Source organism: Monodon monoceros, unplaced genomic scaffold, assembly GCF_005190385.1.
Source record: "Monodon monoceros isolate NGI ecotype Baffin Bay Population unplaced genomic scaffold, NGI_Narwhal_1 Super_Scaffold_20, whole genome shotgun sequence".
NCBI classification, from domain to species: Eukaryota; Metazoa; Chordata; class Mammalia; order Artiodactyla; family Monodontidae; genus Monodon; species Monodon monoceros.
The window spans coordinates 133,860,895-133,878,172 of record NW_021703777.1 but is presented as its reverse complement, the minus strand read 5'-3'; the positions used below and the strand labels follow the sequence as shown (position 1 = coordinate 133,878,172).

The following is a 17,278-nucleotide window of genomic DNA, read 5'->3' as shown; positions in this document are numbered from 1 at the left end:
CGGTCTCAGGAGGCCGTACTGTGCACCAGGCCCGGCTTTGGAAAGCGCTAAGTAGGAAGGCGTGAGATTTAGCTTTGACAGGTGAGGTCTGGTGAGGAGATCAATCTACCAGCTCGCCGGGAACAGTTGGGTGTCAGTGGTAGAAACCGAGTGCTGGGAAGGTGGCCCACCGGGAGGGATCTGGGAACTTCCAGAGAAGGCTTCACGGAGGAGGTGGCGTTTCGGCTCTAAGTTCAGCCAAAGAAAGAAGAGGAGAGCTGGGCCGTCGGAGGCGGCCAGGCCTGTGCCTGCGGTGTGGGGCGCAGTGTGGAAGGTGCAGCGGGGCCGAAGGAGGGGGACTGAACCTCAGGGGCTGCCAGGGAGCCTGCTGGTCCTGCCGAGGAGGCTTCCTTCTCTCACCTTCTCTCACCTCTGCAGAGCACTTCCTGTGAGCTCAGTGCTTTCCGTGTGTTTTCTTCCAAAGTCCTCCAGTATTAGGGGGGCTGAGGCGTTGTCTCCACTTAAAGATAAGGAAGCAAGGGTGACGTGTGACTTGCCTGGTTGACACCTGTGGGAGCAGCTGGCGAGAGTCGGGGGAGCCCTTCCCACGAGCCTCAGCTCTGCCCCAGACCCGGCGTGGAGGGACGGGGTGCAGGGCCCCCAGCAGGGTCTGCATCCCAGTGAGGAGGGGGCGGACACGCATCCACCCACCCACAGATTCATTCTGTGCCAGGTGCCGTGTCAGCCTGCAGGCATAGCGGGGCCCCTGCCCTCAGTAGGTGGCATGTCTGCTTCACCTGCTGAGGGGTGACAGGGAGCATCTGAGATTTCCTGCAGGCTTTTGAGAAGTTGTGTTTTGTGAAGCTTGAGGATTGCATAGTCTTAGACTGATCTTTTATCCAGGCTCTCATGAAAATGCAAAGTCTGTGAATCATTGAGGGTGCTCTTGGATGAATAAAAAAGAAGACCCAACTTATAGTGTCTTAAGTTACATGGATATGTATCATCTTAACAGGAATTCTGGAGGTAGCCTCCTCACCCCCAGAGCTGGTTAATTTAACAGCTCAAAAAAGTCATCAAAGACTAGGTCCTTTTTCCACTCCCCCCCCCCAACCCCCCCCCCCCCATCTTAAACGTGTCAGCAGTAACTCTCCTCATGGTCTCGAGATGGCTGCTGTAGCTCCAAACATCACATCCTCACAGGTTGACACTCAGCCCTGGGGAAGAAGTTGGGCAGGGGTGTGCACAGGCAAAGGGGCCCTCCCCCTGCATGATTACTCTGATTGGGTAATCAGGGTAATCTCCCTTCGATCAGGGAGGAGAACCTTTTCCCTGGAAGCCCACACAGGCTTCCTGTATGACTCGCTGGCTAGAACTAGGTCACACATCCACTCCACCAGCAAAGAGTAATGGGAGGATGGGGACTGACTGACTCCAGCCATGTTCATCCCTGGGTGAGTGTGTTGCCAGGCCAACCGAAGCAGGGTCTGTTAGCCCAGAAGACAATTGTGTCTAATTCTGATCCGGGAGATCCCGATGTGTTGGGTTCCTGCCACCCAGGGACTGGCTTGATGTGCCTTGGTTTACATCTCAAAATCTGAAAGTTAAACCTGAAAATCTGTGAAAGGAATCACATAATTCTCCAGACCGTCTTGGCTGCCTCAGGCTTGGGCTTTGATGCCAGAAGGTCTGGGTTCAATTCCCACCTCTTCCACTCCCAGCTCATGTGGGTCTTAGACATGTTTCTTAGCCTCAGTTTCCCTTCAGCAACCCGATTGGGCACGTACTCCGTGCTGGGCAGTGTTCTGGGTGCTTGGGATGCATCCGTGAACAAAACAGACATCCTTGTCCTTGCGGAGGTCACATTCTAGGGCAGGGAGACAGACAATAAGCACTAGATAGAATAAACAAGCAAATTTCATCATACACTGAAAGTGAAGTGCTAGGAAGGGGAAGACACAGAGCAAGATAAAGACGGGGCTGGGAGTGCCAGGGAGTTACTATTTTAAATTGGGTAATCAGGGCAGGCTTCGTGGAGGAGGTGACCTTTGCTTGAAGACTTGAACGAGGTGAGGGAAGAGCACTGCAGCCAGAGGGAACAGCCAGTGCAGTGACACTGAAGCAGGGAAGTGTGCCTGGCAGGTTCCAGGACAGCACGAGGCCTGTGTGTCTGGAGTAGCATGAGGAGGGGGGAGTGGGGGAAGGCTGGGGGGAAGGGGGTCCTCGTGAGGACCTGGGCTCCGACACCGCGAGAGAAAAACCACAGGAGGATCCTGTCCGTTTTAGTTTCATGGACCACTGGGTGCTGTGCTGATGAGGGGAGGCCAGGGCAGGGTGGGGAGAAGGGCCTGGGCCCCAGCCTGAGACCATGGCAGCTTGGACGAGAGTGTGAGGGGGCGTCTGCTTCTGGATTGTCTTGAAATCCAGCCAGCTCTAGTTTCACGATACAAAATGGGAATCTGTGTAAGATAGAAACATAGCAAACATCCAGCACATAGCACATCCTCAAGAAAAAATGCAATCTGTTACCATTGCTACAACTGAAATTTGCACAGGAAAACAAATCTGGTTCTCTTGACCTTTTATGTGTAGTGGAGTTCTGCGCTTTTAGAACTTTTGTGGCGGGGGGCCGCACCACGCAGCATACAGGATCTTAGTTCCCCGAGCAGGGATTGAACCGGCGCCCCCTGCCAGAAGGTCTGGGTTCTGGAAGCGCAGAGTCTTAACCATTCGACCGCCAGGAAAGTCCCTAGAACATTTGTTTTCAACCAGGATCTTTTGTAACCCTGCTCGTGGTGCCCTGGAAACAAGGGCCCCGACTCTGAAATGATGAAAAGATGAGGCCACAACCACGTGTGACCTCAGGAAAGCAGGCGTTTTCTGATCTGTGTGGCAGCAGGACTGAGCGCGCTCATGACTGCAGAATGAGCGAAGGAAACAGGAGGGAGGGAAGCCTGTGTGTGTGTGTGTGTGTGTGTGTGTGTTGGGGGAAGAGGCCACCAGCTCTGCCTGTAACTTGGTAACAGCAGGTGGGGTTGTCCACAAGGACACAGCCCCATGGGGACCATGAAGAGACACACCCAGAGCTGGTCTTAGCGACTGGGGGTGACAAGGGAATGGGGCAAAGGGATTGCGTTCCAGGGACGTTTATGAGAACAGGCCCACATGGCAGAATTGTGGAAAGTCACGGCAGGAAGCCATCTCCGGTGACGTGAGCCTGTTATTTCCAGATGGAGTATCTGAGGCAGAGGTTAGGTCAGGACCTGGGCTGGCAGGGACCACGCTGCCCTGAGCCAGCTCCCTCCAACTCACATGAACGCCCTGGGGTTCTCGGGCTGCTTTGTGTTTTAACATCAATCACTCTCTCCTCTTCCCAGACACCAGGACAAGAACATCCCTGAGCTGACCACCCCAGGGGAATTGCCGTCCGTATTTGGGTAGAGAGCCTTCCAATCTTCTCCTTTGTAAGAGTCTTTTCAATCTGAAGTCCTGTTGTATATTTACTTCTGTGTCCCGATTTATTCTCTTTAAGGGACTGTGTAAGCCCTTTCCCCATCATACATCCTTCAACATCAATTTCAGTATATACCCAGATTCCTTCAGATGCCTGGCCTGCAGCAGACTTAGCCATTCCTCAGCTCTTAAACGTTTACATCGATTCCAGCCCGGCATTGGGCTAGTCAGTTTCCTATGCCTTTGACAACCATGAGTGATCAGTATGGTTAACCCTTTGTTACAGATGAGGACTCTGAGATTCAGAGAGGTTAAGTAACTTGCCCCAGGTCACACAGCCAGGAAGCAGCAGGAGGAAGCATTCATGCCCAGGCTGCCTGTCTCTAAAGCCCAGCGTTTATTTACTACATTATACTGTAGTGATGCTGCAGCCAACCCCATGCAATAAGGCTTCCGTGGACGTTCATGGTCAGTTCCTTGGGATAGAGTCCCAGAGAGAGACGACTGGGTCAAAGGGTAGGAGCGGTTTTCACATTCCTTTGAGTCGATGCCAAAGGGTATTCCAGAAAGTGGTACAGATTGTCTTCCCACCATGGCCCGCCCCCTCCCGACCGTTTCTCAGAAGTGACCACAGTGACCGCCAAAGATAGGGGGCGGGCTGCTCCGGGTCACCCACAGCTGCTTGGTGCCCTTCACTGGGTCTCGGCTACTTGGATAGACAGATGGAATGTAAGGAGAATATATTGTCTTGATTAGGACGTTCAAAATTATTAACGAATTTGGACTCGTGATTTTTAGCAGGCAGAGGTCTGGGTTTACTGTCTGGCCCCAACCTTAGTGGACCCAGGCAGCTACAATCCGGTCAGTAGCAGAGATGACTGGGGCCGGGCAGGGAGGACGTAGCATTGGCCGGGCCCGGCTCTTGGGGCAGGAAAGCTGCTTTAATTCAGTCTCCTGGTGCCTCCGTGATGTAGATGCAGGTTATAGTGGGGCACTAGATCCCTCTCCACATTTTTCTCCTTCGAAGAACAGTCAATACGGTCATATCTTTAGGAAGATTAGAAAATGAGCCCTGGAGCTCACACGCCACTAGAGAGAAGCCTGCGCACCTCAACGAAGATCCTGTGTGCCACAACTAAGACTCGACACAGCCAAAAATAAATAAAATAAATAAATAATAAATCTTTAAAAAAAGAAAAGAAAAAAAATGAGCCTAGTACCAGAGCCAAGGGTGTCCGTGAACCAGCCCATCACTCAAGGGCTGAATTGTTACACGCAGCGTTTACTTAAAAAGACACTAATTCTCCTACAGAGGCCTCAGGGAGCCTATGCTTCCCGAGTCGGGGTACATCTGCTTGGCCTACGCTGTGGTGCAAGATTTTCTTTTTTTAAATAAATGTATTTATCTTGGCTGTGTTGGGTCTTTGTTGCTGCACGCAGGCTTTCTTCAGTTGCGTTGAGCGGGGCCTACTATTCGTTGCGGTGCGCAGGCTTCTCATTGCGGTGGCTTCTCTTGTTGTGGAGCACGGGCTCTAGGCGCACGGGCTTCAGTAGTTGTGGCATGCGGGCTTCAGAAGTTGTGGCTCGCGGGCTCTAGAGCACAGGCTCAGTAGTTGTGGTGCACGGACTTAGTTGCTCCACGGCATGTGGGATCTTCCCGGATCAGGGCTCGAACCCGTGTCCCCTGCATTGGCAGGCGGATTCTTAACCACTGCGCCACCAGGGAAGCCCTGTGGTGCAAGATTGAACGAAGGGTTTTCACTCTCGGGCTGGGTGAGAGAAGGATTTAGAGCTGGGCACCGGCCTCGGGTCTCCTGGGGTGAGTGACGTCAGTAAAACGATGGCCTGGATGGTGGCCCCACACGACTTGGGGCTTATGGCACGCTAGCATAGGATGCGCCTCTGTGCTGCCCTTCTCACCTCTGAGTAGGCCCAGATGAGGACTTGGGGGCCCAGAGAGATCAGGGATTTGCCCAGGGGCACACAGCATAGTGCACGAGTGGAGCCTGCATCCCCCGGGCAGCCCTGGAGTCTGGGCTTTCAGCTGCTCAGCTTTATGTCCAAAGAACCAACAGCTCCTTGGCGATGTGGAAGGAAGGATTTCCAACCACGCTGGTGGCTGTAACCGGGTAACAGCACGGGCAGCCCTGTGGCCCAGGTGAGGGGACGGGGACACCCGGGAGAGGCCCGCCACCTCGCCCTGTGTAGGGGTGGGAGCTGAGCTGAGTGGGTCCCACCTGGCAGAGCCACCCGGAGCCCCCAGGTCCTGGGTCGTGTGCACTGACCGGTGCATGAGCTGAAAGGGCACTGCTGACCAGACCAAGCAGACCTGACCCCCGGGGACCCCAGGACCCTTGGAGATTCAGACTCCCACACTTGCTCTTCCCAAACTGACCAGCCTGAGAAGCCACCTGCAGTGGAGGAAGGCTGCTCGGCTGCCCTTGCCTTCCAGTCCCCCAGGGCACCAAACAAGGTGGAGTTTAAAAGTCGGGGCTCCCTTGATCAGACACCAGGAACTCCCCTCGACCACCACCATCCGTGTCGTCAAGAGCTGCACTGTGAAAAGCTTGTCCTCTATCCACGTAATAATAATTTACCAAAATTTACAACATACGTATTGTTTTGATAGCTTTATACTAGTAGCAGTCATAACAACACTACCCAGAATAAGCTATTAAATATTTAGAGCCTTGTGGCCATAAGAAATTCCTAATAAATCAATTTCCACGTAGACGGAGGGATTTTTGTTGCAGAGAGCCATAGGCGCCTTCCATCTCTAAAACACGTCACATGTGCACGCAGTTCTGTGGGGGAAAGAGATGGCAATAGGCTTTCCTAGCAAACGAGGAGCAAGGTGAAATGCCTGCTTTTACTCAGAGCCTTTCTCTGGGTTTTGTAAACAGAGGTCGGTGGTCTTGCTTCGGCGTCTGCGATCTACTAGTTAAATTTAAAGATGCCAATCCTTACAGTTCACCAGAAACTACAACCTCTGCAATCAGTTAAAGTTTTGGTGAAAATTTTTAGGCGTTGATTCAAAGATGGGCTACATGGTATTCCAAGGCTCTGGCTAGGGGGCTGCAACCCACAAAGACCCCGCCCTGACGGGCTGGCAGGCTGGGTCTCCGCAGGGAGGGCGCGAAGGCTGCTCCCTATGGAGCCAAGCCCGGTTCCCATGTGCCCTGGGGCCTGTCCTGAGGGCAGGCACTCCATCCTCCGCCTGGCAACGTCCCCCTGGTCCTCCCTGGGGCAGGAGGTATATTAGGGGTCAGTGTGAGTGTGCCCGGCCTCTCTCCCTTTTGCAGGGGGTCTGGCCTCGTCCATGTTGGGGGAGACGGGTGGAGGGGGGTCAGGAAGCCTCACTGTGGTCAGAGGATCCTCCCACCCAGAACAGGGCCTAGCACGCGGTAGGTGCTCAGGTGTGAACCGCCTCCCCATCTGTTATTTTCCTGCTGGGAACAGCCCACCTGGAGGAGCGGGGGTTGGGGGGGGGGCTCATGGGGCATCAGCACTGCATCCCTGGTGGGCTCAGGAGGCGAGGAGGCGCTGGGCTGGCCCCTCAGCACAGCCTGCTTCTCATCCCGGGTCCGTGCCCCTTTCTAGAAGCTTCCACAAGAAAAGCCACTCGTCTCCAGGCTGAGGGGCCGGAGCTGGAGTCTGTGCTTAGGGCCTGGCCCCCCGAGGGTTCAGCGAGCCACCCTGAGTTCGCACCGAAGCCTGTGTGTAGTGAGGGATACTCCTGGGGCCTGTCGGGACTGGGGAGCTGGTGGTCACCTGCTACCTCGGCCCCTCCCGTGTGTCCCCAGAATGCGGCTGTGACCTGGCCGAGGGCGGCTTCTTCGTGCGGCAGGGCGAGTACATCTGCACCCAGGACTACCAGAGACTGTACGGGACCCGCTGCTTCAGCTGCGATCAGTTCATCGAGGGCGAGGTGGTGTCGGCGCTGGGCAAGACCTACCACCCAAACTGCTTCGTGTGTGCTGTCTGCCGGTGAGTGTGGGACCTGCAACCGCTCCTCCCCTGCCCCCCTCCCTCCCTCCCATTGTCTCATATGGCTGGGAGGGAGGCAGGGCCCAACCAAGGGATGGCAGGTGGACCCTGGCCCTGCTCTGAAGCACACCTTCATCCAGCCGCACACCTTGCAGGCCCCCACCCCTTGCCCGCAGCGCAGGACCAAGCCCTCTTTCCGGGATGCAGAGGCCCGTGGGTTCTGAGACTGCCAGCACGAGGCCTCTGATGGCTTCTGGGGAGGTGCTCTCCCCCCGCCTGTGCCTTCTTGGCACCCCCCCAACCAGCCCCTCTCCTGTCCGCAGCCTCCACCTTGTCTCCTCTCACGTTGGTGCCTGCAGTGTCCACGCTTTGGCCTCTCCGTGCCCACCCACTGTCGCTCCCCTCTCCTTCACCGTCCTGGCACATCCCACCTGCACACCCTGCCTCTCTGTACCCAAGTCCCTGATCTGTAGGTGGCACTGGCGCCCAACCCACCAGGCACACGGGCCCCAAGCATGGGCGTCTTCCCAGGTCCCCCCCATGAACTCCCGAAATCGGCCCAGCCACTGCCTTACTCAGACCCAGAACTCACCTCCCTGGAGTCCTGCCAAGGCCTCCACACTGGGGTCCCTGTTTTCCCTCTGCCTGTCACTCCTCCGCCCCACCCCCATGACCTCCACGAGAAAGCCTGAGCCTCCCAGCCTGGCTGAGAGGAGCTTCACAGTCTGTTCCAGTCCCTTCATTCCTTTATTCATTCATTCATTCATTCATTCGTCCAGGCTTTTCTAAATGCCTACGTGGGCCAGGCCCCAGGCTGGCTCTGGTGACTTGGAGCTGCATTAGCCTAGACCCTACGGGTGCAGCATCTGGGGACACAGCAGTGCAGCAAGAGCCGCCTCCCCCCAGCCTCCCTCCGGGAAAGCAGTCCCCTCCCTCTCCCTCCTCGCGGCTCCCCTGCATCCTGGGCCCTACAACCCTTCTGTGGCACCGTGTCCCGGAGCTGCTTGACGGGAGCACCACGTGGGCAGGGACTGGATTTGACTCCTCCGGCGCCTGCCGCCTGCCACGGAGCAGGTGTCCAGTGAATGGCCGCTAGAGACAGAATGAGATCCTCAGCCCCGGCAGCAAGGCTACACCTGCTCCCCTCTCTGCCCTGCACCTCTGGGGCTTGGGGGCAGCAGCAGGCAGCCCTCCCACGTGGGCATCCTGCCTCCCCCCTCCCTCCCTCCCTCCCACCCACCACAGCCCCAGACACATTGCTCCCAGGGGGAATGTTCTGTCTAGAAAACAAAGAATGAAACCCCCAGAGTTTATTCTCTGTTCTCTCTGTCTCACCACACCCAGTTGAAAGGGGACTTGTTGAGTGTTGTTACTGCTGTTTTCTGTAGTTGTGGCACGTGCTCTAGGCGGAAAGGGAAGCTTTTGTTGGGGGTGGGGGTGGGAGGAGGTACTGGGCCAGGAGGGAGCAATGACAAGGGACATTTCTAACGGAAGAGTCACCGTGTGTCATTGCAGCGTGCGTGGGTCAAGTTTCCCCCAAGGATAATCTGCATGTTTGATTTCTGTGCACGTAGCTTAGAGACAAGGGGTGATATAATCACAGTGGGTTTGAAAGATCACCTCTGTAATCCGATATTTTAAAAATAATATCTGACAGCTCTGTCGTGCTGGAGTCACTGGGCCTGGACTTATCCACCCACTATAAAAAACTAGAAAACTGGAAAAAATATACAAAACAACTGTTTTGGGATACTGGGGCACAGGCAGCTCAGGACTAACAGAGGGAAGACGAAAGAAGGGACCCCTGTGACCACCCAGCTCTCTGCCTGGAGGCTGTTTCTTGAACCAGAGGACAAGAGGGAACCAGGTAGGGCATGGCATCCTCCCCAGGTTAAGAGACAGTGATGTGAGAGGCAGAAGAGCATAGCAGAGGGGAGAGAGCTATGCAGAACGAGACCTCAGGAGAGCTGCATAGAGGTGCCTTTGACTCTTGGACTAAATACGAAGCCATGTAGACGGAGAGGAAATTTCACAAGGTTGGGCAAAAAATGACCAGGTTGCTGTAAGCTAAACATTCCCAGGGCTGGGAGACATTCGAGTTCTGGCCAGGTGGAGATTCCTTGTGGAACACCCAGGCATGCAGTGGGGACACCGAAAGCATCATGCCTTATTAGCGGAACTGAAATTGCCCTAGAGTGAAGGCATAAACCTGCTTGAAGTTCAAGAACAAGCCTCAAAGAGATCACGCTGGTCCGCAAGTGAGCTAACTGCCAAAGCAAAGTATAACACTCTTTGTAGAAAGAGAAGAAAACCCAGCCCTCAACAACATAAAATCGACAAATGTGACCGGTCATAAGAAGAAGCTGGAAAACGTGACCCAGGGCCAGAAGAAGAATCAGTCAGTAGCAACAGACCCAGAAATGAGATCAATGGTGAAACTAGCAGAGGAGGACTTTAAAACAGCCGATGTAAATATATCTAAGTATTCAGAGGAAAGCATGAACATAAGTAGGAGCGCTAGAGAAGGCATGGGAAGAAACCAAATGGAAATTATAGAAATGAAAATGGAAATTTCTGAAATAAAAAATTCCCTGAGGGCTTCCCTGGTGGCGCAGTGGTTGAGAGTCCACCTGCCGATGCGGGGGACGCGGGTTCGTGCCCCCGTCCGGGAAGATCCCACATGCCGCGGAGCGGCTGGGCCCGTGAGCCATGGCCGCTAAGCCTGCGCGTCCGGAGCCTGTGCTCCGCAACGGGAGAGGCCACAGCAGTGAGAGGCCCGCGTACCACAGGAAAAAAAAAAATTCCTTGAAAGGAATTAGCAGTAGATAATATATTACAGAGGAAAAGATGGGTGAACCTGAAAACATAACAGTAGAAACTATTCAAACTAAAGCAATGACAGGAAGAAAGACTGAAAAATATGAAAAGAGACTCAGTGATCTGTGGATATAAATTTTTCTGTCTAGATTGGGAGCGGGGAAGACTGAAAGTTTTTGAAGAAATAATGGCTGGAAAATGTTCACATTTGATGAAAACTATAGACTCATCTCAGTGAATCCCAAGCAGAATAAACACAGCAAAAACCTACCAACCTCATCATAGTCAAAATTCTGCGTGATAAGAAGAAAACCTTAAAAGCAGTAAGCGGGGAACAAAACAACCCAGTATGTAAAATGGAACAGAAGAATGACTGCAGACTTCTCATCTGAAACACTGTGAACCACAAGATGATAGAACAGCATCTTTAAAGAGCTGAAAGAAAAAAAATCTATCAAACAGGTCTATACCAAGCCTCCCTGACACAAAAACTTTCAGAAATGAAGGCATGACTGCCAAATGCTATTGCATTTCTTTTGGGAGTGATGAAAAATGTCCTCACGTTGATTGTGGGGATTTGATTGTGCATTCACAACTCTGAATACACTGAAAACCATTGAATTGCACACATTGAATGGTATGTGAATGTTATAGAGCACGTGAATAAAATAATGTCAGTAAAGCTGTCACACACACAAAATGAAGGCAAAACACTTTTGCAGACACACGAAAGCTAGGAGGATTTGTTGCCAGCAGACCCGCCCTATAGAAAAGTGAAGAAAAATAATATCAAAAGACGTCAAGAAAATGAAAAAGCAAGCCATCAGCGTAATAGAGGATATATATCTGGTGAAACACAGGTATCTACAATATATAAAGAACTTCTACAACGCGATAATAAGAAGACCAAAAAAACTATTAACAATGAGCAAAGGAGTTTAGCAGATACTCCACAAAAATGTATGTAAATGACCAATAAACAAATGAAATGATTACATTAACATCACTAGTCATCAGGGGAATTCCAATTAAAACTCGTTGAAATACCATCCAATGTCCTCTAGAATGACTCACAGTAAGAAGATGGATAGTGTCAAGTGTTGGTGAGGATACAGAGTGAAAGGAACTGTCACAGGTCTCTGGTGGGAAGGCAAAGTGGTACAACCTCTACAGAAAGCAGTTTGGTAGTCTCTTGTGAAGTTAGACACACAGTTAGCACGTGGCCCAGCAATTCCACTCCTAGGTATTTACCCAGGAGAAACAAAAGCACACGTCCACACAGACTTGTCAGCAAACGTTCTTAGCAGCTTTATTTGTAACAGTCCCAAACTGGAAAGAATCCAGATGTCCTTGGACATGAACAGCTCATCCGTGCAAAGGAGCAGCATTTGACGATCAAAAAGAACAAACCAGTGGTGTGTACATCCGTGTGAGTGAATCTCAACAAGAACACGCAGCAGAACGAGACATCCAAGACTGTGCACCGTGTGATTCCGCTTACATGCAGTTCCAGAAAATCAAGTCAGATCCATGGCACAGAGTGCCGATCGCAGCCGCCTGGGGCCGGGGTGGGGGGATGAGTGTGGACGGTCACAGCAGGCTTTTTACAGTGGACAGAAATGTCCCATACCATGACTGTGGTCCTGGTTACATGAGTGTGTACATTTGTCAACATATACTTCAATGAAGTTGAATTAATAAAATAATAGCTACCATTCATTCAGCCCCTCCTGGGTCCCAGGCATAATGCTAGAACTTTCCACGCTACAGGTCAGATGCACGGATGGATGAATAACAGCCTGAGACACAGATGTCCTTAGTCCCATTTTACAAGTGAGAAACAGGAACTCGGAGAGGTTAAGCAGCTTGCTCTGGGTTACACAGCCGGAGATTCTCTCCGAGCGCATCCAGGGATGGCAAGGGACTCCCGCTGTGGCCCAAGACCCCCGATTACCAAGGCGGCTGCAAGACAGCAGGCGGGAGAGACGTAGACCCCAGCACTAACCACGCATGATGCAGTGCACGGCGTCAGGTAGCTGCCAGGGCAGCTGAAGGACGGAGAGCGGCAGGACCATCTTGCAAGTCTTGGGACGGGGGTCAGCTCAGGTTATATAGGTCCTTGCTCCCTAAGAGCTGAGACTGGCTGGCTGGGGCCCTGCTGAATCCGCCTAGGGCCCTGAACGCCAGCCCCACAAAGTGGGGGGCTTTGGCGGGGCTTTTTCAGGGGAAGGCTTGGCAGCCTCATGGGTCAGAAAGCTCTTCTGGTCGCAGAGTCGGGGCTGGACTGGAGCCGGCGTGACCCAGGCAGGCTCCGAGAGGAGGCCCTGCAGGGGAAGGCGTCTGAGCTAGGCCTCCAGGGGGACCTTCAGTTATTGACGTGTTCACGTACTTGCTCATTCTTTCACTGACAGTGACCTGTCGAGCACCCGGCTGTGCCTGGCCTTGTCCAGTCCCGAAGGAGGCAGGGGGGACACGACGAAGGCTTAAGCCAGAGGACGGGGCGCGCCCTGGTCCAGATAATTCAGAGACTGCTGCCCGCAGGGCTCAGGTTCTCTTGCCGGGCTGAACTGGGGGAGGAGGTGGCCCAGTGGCAGTAGGTGGCCTGACCCTAGCTCACCAGAGGCAGGCACCCGATCCACCTCTGTCACCGGAGGGGAAGTTCCGGGGCTGAAGCAGGTGGGCCGGCTCTGCTGCCCCCACCGGCCTCGCTGGGGCAGCCCAGGGCCGTAACTTCACCTTGCCCCAGGGCTGGGACTAGGGTGCGGCCGGTGGGTCATTCGCTTTGGATGCAGAGTTTAAGGGGAGGCCAAAAAAGCGATCAAGGTAAATGATATTTTAATGTGATATTTTAAAAATTGGAATTAATGCAAAAAACAAATCCATGATGAAAAAAATTCCAGACTTTAAAGACGGAATCCAGCATACAGTCTTGCATGCTCCTAGCGGCACTGCTTTCTGAGAGACCCAGGCAGGCAAATCACGGCGCTTTGGAGCCAGACAGGTCTTGGTTTGAGTCTGGTTCTGACGGGCAGCAGCCGTGTGGCCTTGGAAAAGTCAACTATCCTCTCTGAACTTCAATTTTCTCACCCATAGAGAAAAACGAAGCAAAGACCAACCTGGGCAAGCATCTTAATGGTGATAGATGAGGCAGGCATTAAGGAATCTGTCATAGAACCTGGCCTGGCACCTAGTAGATGCTCAGTAAACGGTGCTGTTGCCATGAGTATTGAACTGACAAAGCATCCTGGGCGGTCAGAGGAGGCAGGGTTGGATGGAGGAGGCCAATGGCTGGGACTGCCCAGTTGATCGCCATGTGCAAGCACTGGCCGGCCCCCACTGCTCCGGCCCACTGCACCGTGATTCTGCCTGCCGGTGCCGTTGAGGAAACTAAGGCTAAGACGGCCCAGCGGGGCCAGCGGGGCCACGGCAGCGCCTGCATGCAGACACCCAGCGTCCTGGGCCTGTGGTCCCCGGGGAGGTGACGGCATGGTGTCTAGGATGGGGCTCCCCCCACCCAGGAGAAGAGCCAGGAGGTGGTCCTGGCTGGTAATGCGCTGTCTTATTTCAGGTTGCCCTTCCCGCCCGGGGACCGAGTGACCTTCAACGGCAAGGAATGCATGTGCCAGAAGTGCTCCCTGCCCACATCAGCGGGCAGCAGCGTGCCCCTGTCCCAGGGCCTCTGGAGTAAGTGGACGCAGAGCGGCGTGGCGGAGGGGGCTTGGCAGTGCTGGGTGGCAGGCCTGACACCACTGGGACCAGAAGTAGTGGAAGCGAATAACTGTGGATGAACACAACGAAGGGAACCAGGGCCAGGCGTCTCTGGGGTACTCCTGCCTCTAAGCCTTTGCTCAGCCTGTGCCCTCCCCCCTTCGTGCCACTCCATCTTTCAGCCCGGCTCTAGCCCACCTCCTCCAGGAAGCCTTCTGGCCTCCTTCTGGGCTTCTCCCTCCAGCACCCACACTCAGCTCCCCACAGTTATTTCCAGAGCATCCGGGAGCCCTTCAGGAGAGCCACTAGGAGAACAGTGACCTCTGGGCTCCTGTGGTCTGGGGCTCTTGGATTACCTGTTCCGTCCCCTGGGAGCTGGGCCAGGGTGCATATGCAGTGGGTGCTCAATACATGCTTCTTGAATGAAGAAGGGGGTTGTTAGTGAAAACGAACCAGTAGCAGGGGCATGTCAGGAGCTTGTGGATGTGGGGCAGAGAGCGAGGTGGGAGCAGAAAGGCGCTGGCCTTTCCCTGTGGGTGGCTCTTCCAGGACCAGAGATGGGACACAGGGACGGGGAGGGAGCCCAGCGCCCCAGGACTGCTCCCACCAGGCTCCCACTGCAGAAACGGGGTGTTCAGAGCCCACCCTGCGTGCAAGGTGGCTGTGGTGTCCCCAGTGCCAGGGCCACGTGTCCTGGGACAGAGGAGAGGTTTGTACTGACTTCCAGAGCCAGCCCCTGGCTCTCCTCACTCTCCTGTCCTCTCCCGCTTCCTTGTCCGCGACACTGAAAGTCTGTACAGAGGAGACTGCACATCCTCCCAGGAGCCGAGTGTTGGCTTCAGGGACTGGTAACAATTTTATCTGGGAAATGAGGCGAAGCCTTCATCCCTTGGGGAGGCAAGCTCACGGCAGTCACAGTTGGCTGTTGCTTTGGGGTCTGCTAGGGGAGTTCTCCATTCAAAACTTTCTCTCCAGCTGAGATCTGGATTGATTAAATTTCTGAGAATTTGCTTCAACAAACAGCCCTATTATCATTAAGCCTGAAATAGTAATCAAAAACTACAGCAAAATTTGAAAAGGCGGGGATTAGTTTGAAGAGTTTGTCCAGAGCTTCCTGGCAGCCAAAGTAAAAAGGGAAATATGCCCAATCACAGACTCATTGTCTGAGACTTTTTTGAGATTTTTTTAAATGTCATGGGCAGAAAGGCTGCCCTCTCCAGATGGAAATTTATTTTAAAATATCAAATTTGTGTTTTCAAAGAACAAATGCTGCCCTCACCCCCAGATGGGTCTGTAACCCACCCCTTCTATAACCTATCCCTTCTCGCAGTCCATGGTGATAATCCCCAGCTTAGAACCGTTTTTGTGCCTGGAAGGCATTAAACATTCATCACCAGCTCTTGGCTTCTGTGTGGATGTCTGCATTGTCTTCCCAGCTCCCACCTCCTTTTGTCCCCAGAGCAGCCTGGCCAGGCAGGAGTCCCTCCCTCCTTCTGCAGGAGCATAAGTGCCCTGAGCCTGGTGGAGAGCAGCGGAAGTGCTGGGTGCCCAGTGTCCAGCTAGGGAGGGGTGGGGCTGAGGTTTGAGCCAAGACCTTTAAAGTCCAAAGTAGGGGAGCCCACCCTGCTGTGACCAGAGGCTTTCTGAAGAGGTGGCCTTTGTTCTGAAACCTAAAACACAGGTTTTCGTTAAGTAGGCATTGAGGGAAGGGCACTGCATGAGCTGGGCCCAACTGCCACCCCCGTGTGAGTGGACAAGGTGGGTGCTGTGTGGGAGCAGGGAATGGAAGTGAAGAAACCAGGCGGCAAAGCCATGCCAGGGAGCTCCAGCTGCATCCTGGAGGCAACGAGGAGCCATAGATGGCTGTTGAGGGAGGTGGTGCCGAGGTGGGTTGGGAGCATGCTAGGAATGTGAGCCTGCGCAGCGTGGTCTGCCCTGCAGCTGGGGGAGGGACGCGGCCCTTCTTGCATAGAGAGGAAAGCTGCAGATGGCCACCTTTGGGGGCCGCCTTCCCTGGGGGAAGCAGAGAGTGGCCAGCTGCTCCCGTGGAAGTCAGGCTTGGTCCCAGGGACCTCTTCCGCTCATTGGCCTGAGCCTGTTGCTTAGTAACAGGATCAGCGCTTCTTGCTGGATGCCCACGCCTTCCCCGGGGAGGGGTGCACCACTCCTTCTGGGTGGCCAGCTCCTCCGCCGCACCTGAGCTTTCCACGTCGCTTCTGCCCTGGACTGCCTCCCTGACTGCCCTGGGGGGAGGGTCTCCTCCCGGAGAGCCCGCTGGGCGCCCATCCAGGCTCCCCTTTTCCAGGCTCCTCCCAGACTCTCCAGCTCTGAACCGGTTGCTGGTTGGAGCCGGTCACAGGGCAGCCCTCAGAGAGGCCCAGCGCCACTCCAATCAGGGCGCAGCTCTGAGCCCGGCTGTGAGGAATAGACCCTGCCACTCACCACCTGGGTGCCCTGGGCACACTGTGTCCCCTCTCCGGGCCTTGGGAGTGGATGTGGGGTCAGCAGTGGGTGTGGGCAGTGGCCCGGAGGGGCAGCCTGGTGTCGCAGCAGCCAGGAGCTGGGAATGTGGGACCTTGGACTGGGGCAGCCCTGTCCAAGCTGAGGAGCCCCCGTGACCCGTTCTTGGGCTCGACTCCACCTGCTGGGGCCCAGCCCAGCCAGGACGGGGTCACACCGGGAACCTGGGATCACACTCGGAGCCAGGATCAGGAGGCGCACTGAAGTCAGGAGGGAAGGGGCAGGGCCCTGGCATCCAAGGCCTCTGCTGGCTGTGTGCCCATGAGGGGCCGTCCTGTGGGTGGGGCGGGTCCTCAGGCCTTCGGACGTGCATCCACCTGGGCTGTGGCCCTTGGAGCCTCTGTGTCTTCCGCCCATGTGGGGTTGCACTGTCCATGTGATCAGGGGTGGGTGACAGGATCAGAGCCCCGGTCCCTCTTCTGGAAATGGGGTGAGCCTTTCTTGTGGCAAGGCTGAGGTTAAATGAGGGGGTGACGTGGAAAGATGAGGAGGGGCTGGGCCCCATGGGGGGAGCAGGCATGCAGGCTGCCTTGTGGGGTGCAGTGGCTGCCTTGTGGGGTGCATCTGCCTTGTCCCCCAGGAACCAATGTCCCTCCTGGCCGCCACTCCCCGACCCCCAGCCACTGCGTTACAGTCAGGGGGTCGAGTCGCCAGTTCAGTGCAGAGCCCAGTGCGTGGGATGCACTTGAACCTTTTTTTCTCTCCCAGCAGGTGCTCGCAGCCCCTCCTGCTTGGCCCAGGCTCCTTAGAGAAACCGCAAGCCAAGCCCGTAACGTCTCAGGCATTTTAAAGTTAGAGCCCAGTCGGTTCCTTG

At 54.7% G+C, this 17,278-nt stretch overlaps 1 protein-coding gene across 9 annotated transcripts in view; it reads left to right on the top strand.

Moving 5' to 3' along the window:
• The window catches only part of ABLIM2 (actin binding LIM protein family member 2), a 151,097-nt gene that overhangs the window by 41,983 nt on the left and 91,836 nt on the right, over nt 1-17,278 (top strand). For 8 of the 9 annotated variants that reach the window (XM_029235595.1, XM_029235592.1, XM_029235594.1 and 5 more), the window contains exons 3-4: nt 7,236-7,419; nt 13,805-13,920. In XM_029235595.1, coding sequence (XP_029091428.1) covers nt 7,236-7,419; nt 13,805-13,920 — 300 coding nt within the window. The remainder of the gene's footprint in view (nt 1-7,235; nt 7,420-13,804; nt 13,921-17,278) is intronic. The other variant, XM_029235596.1, reaches the window with a different exon arrangement.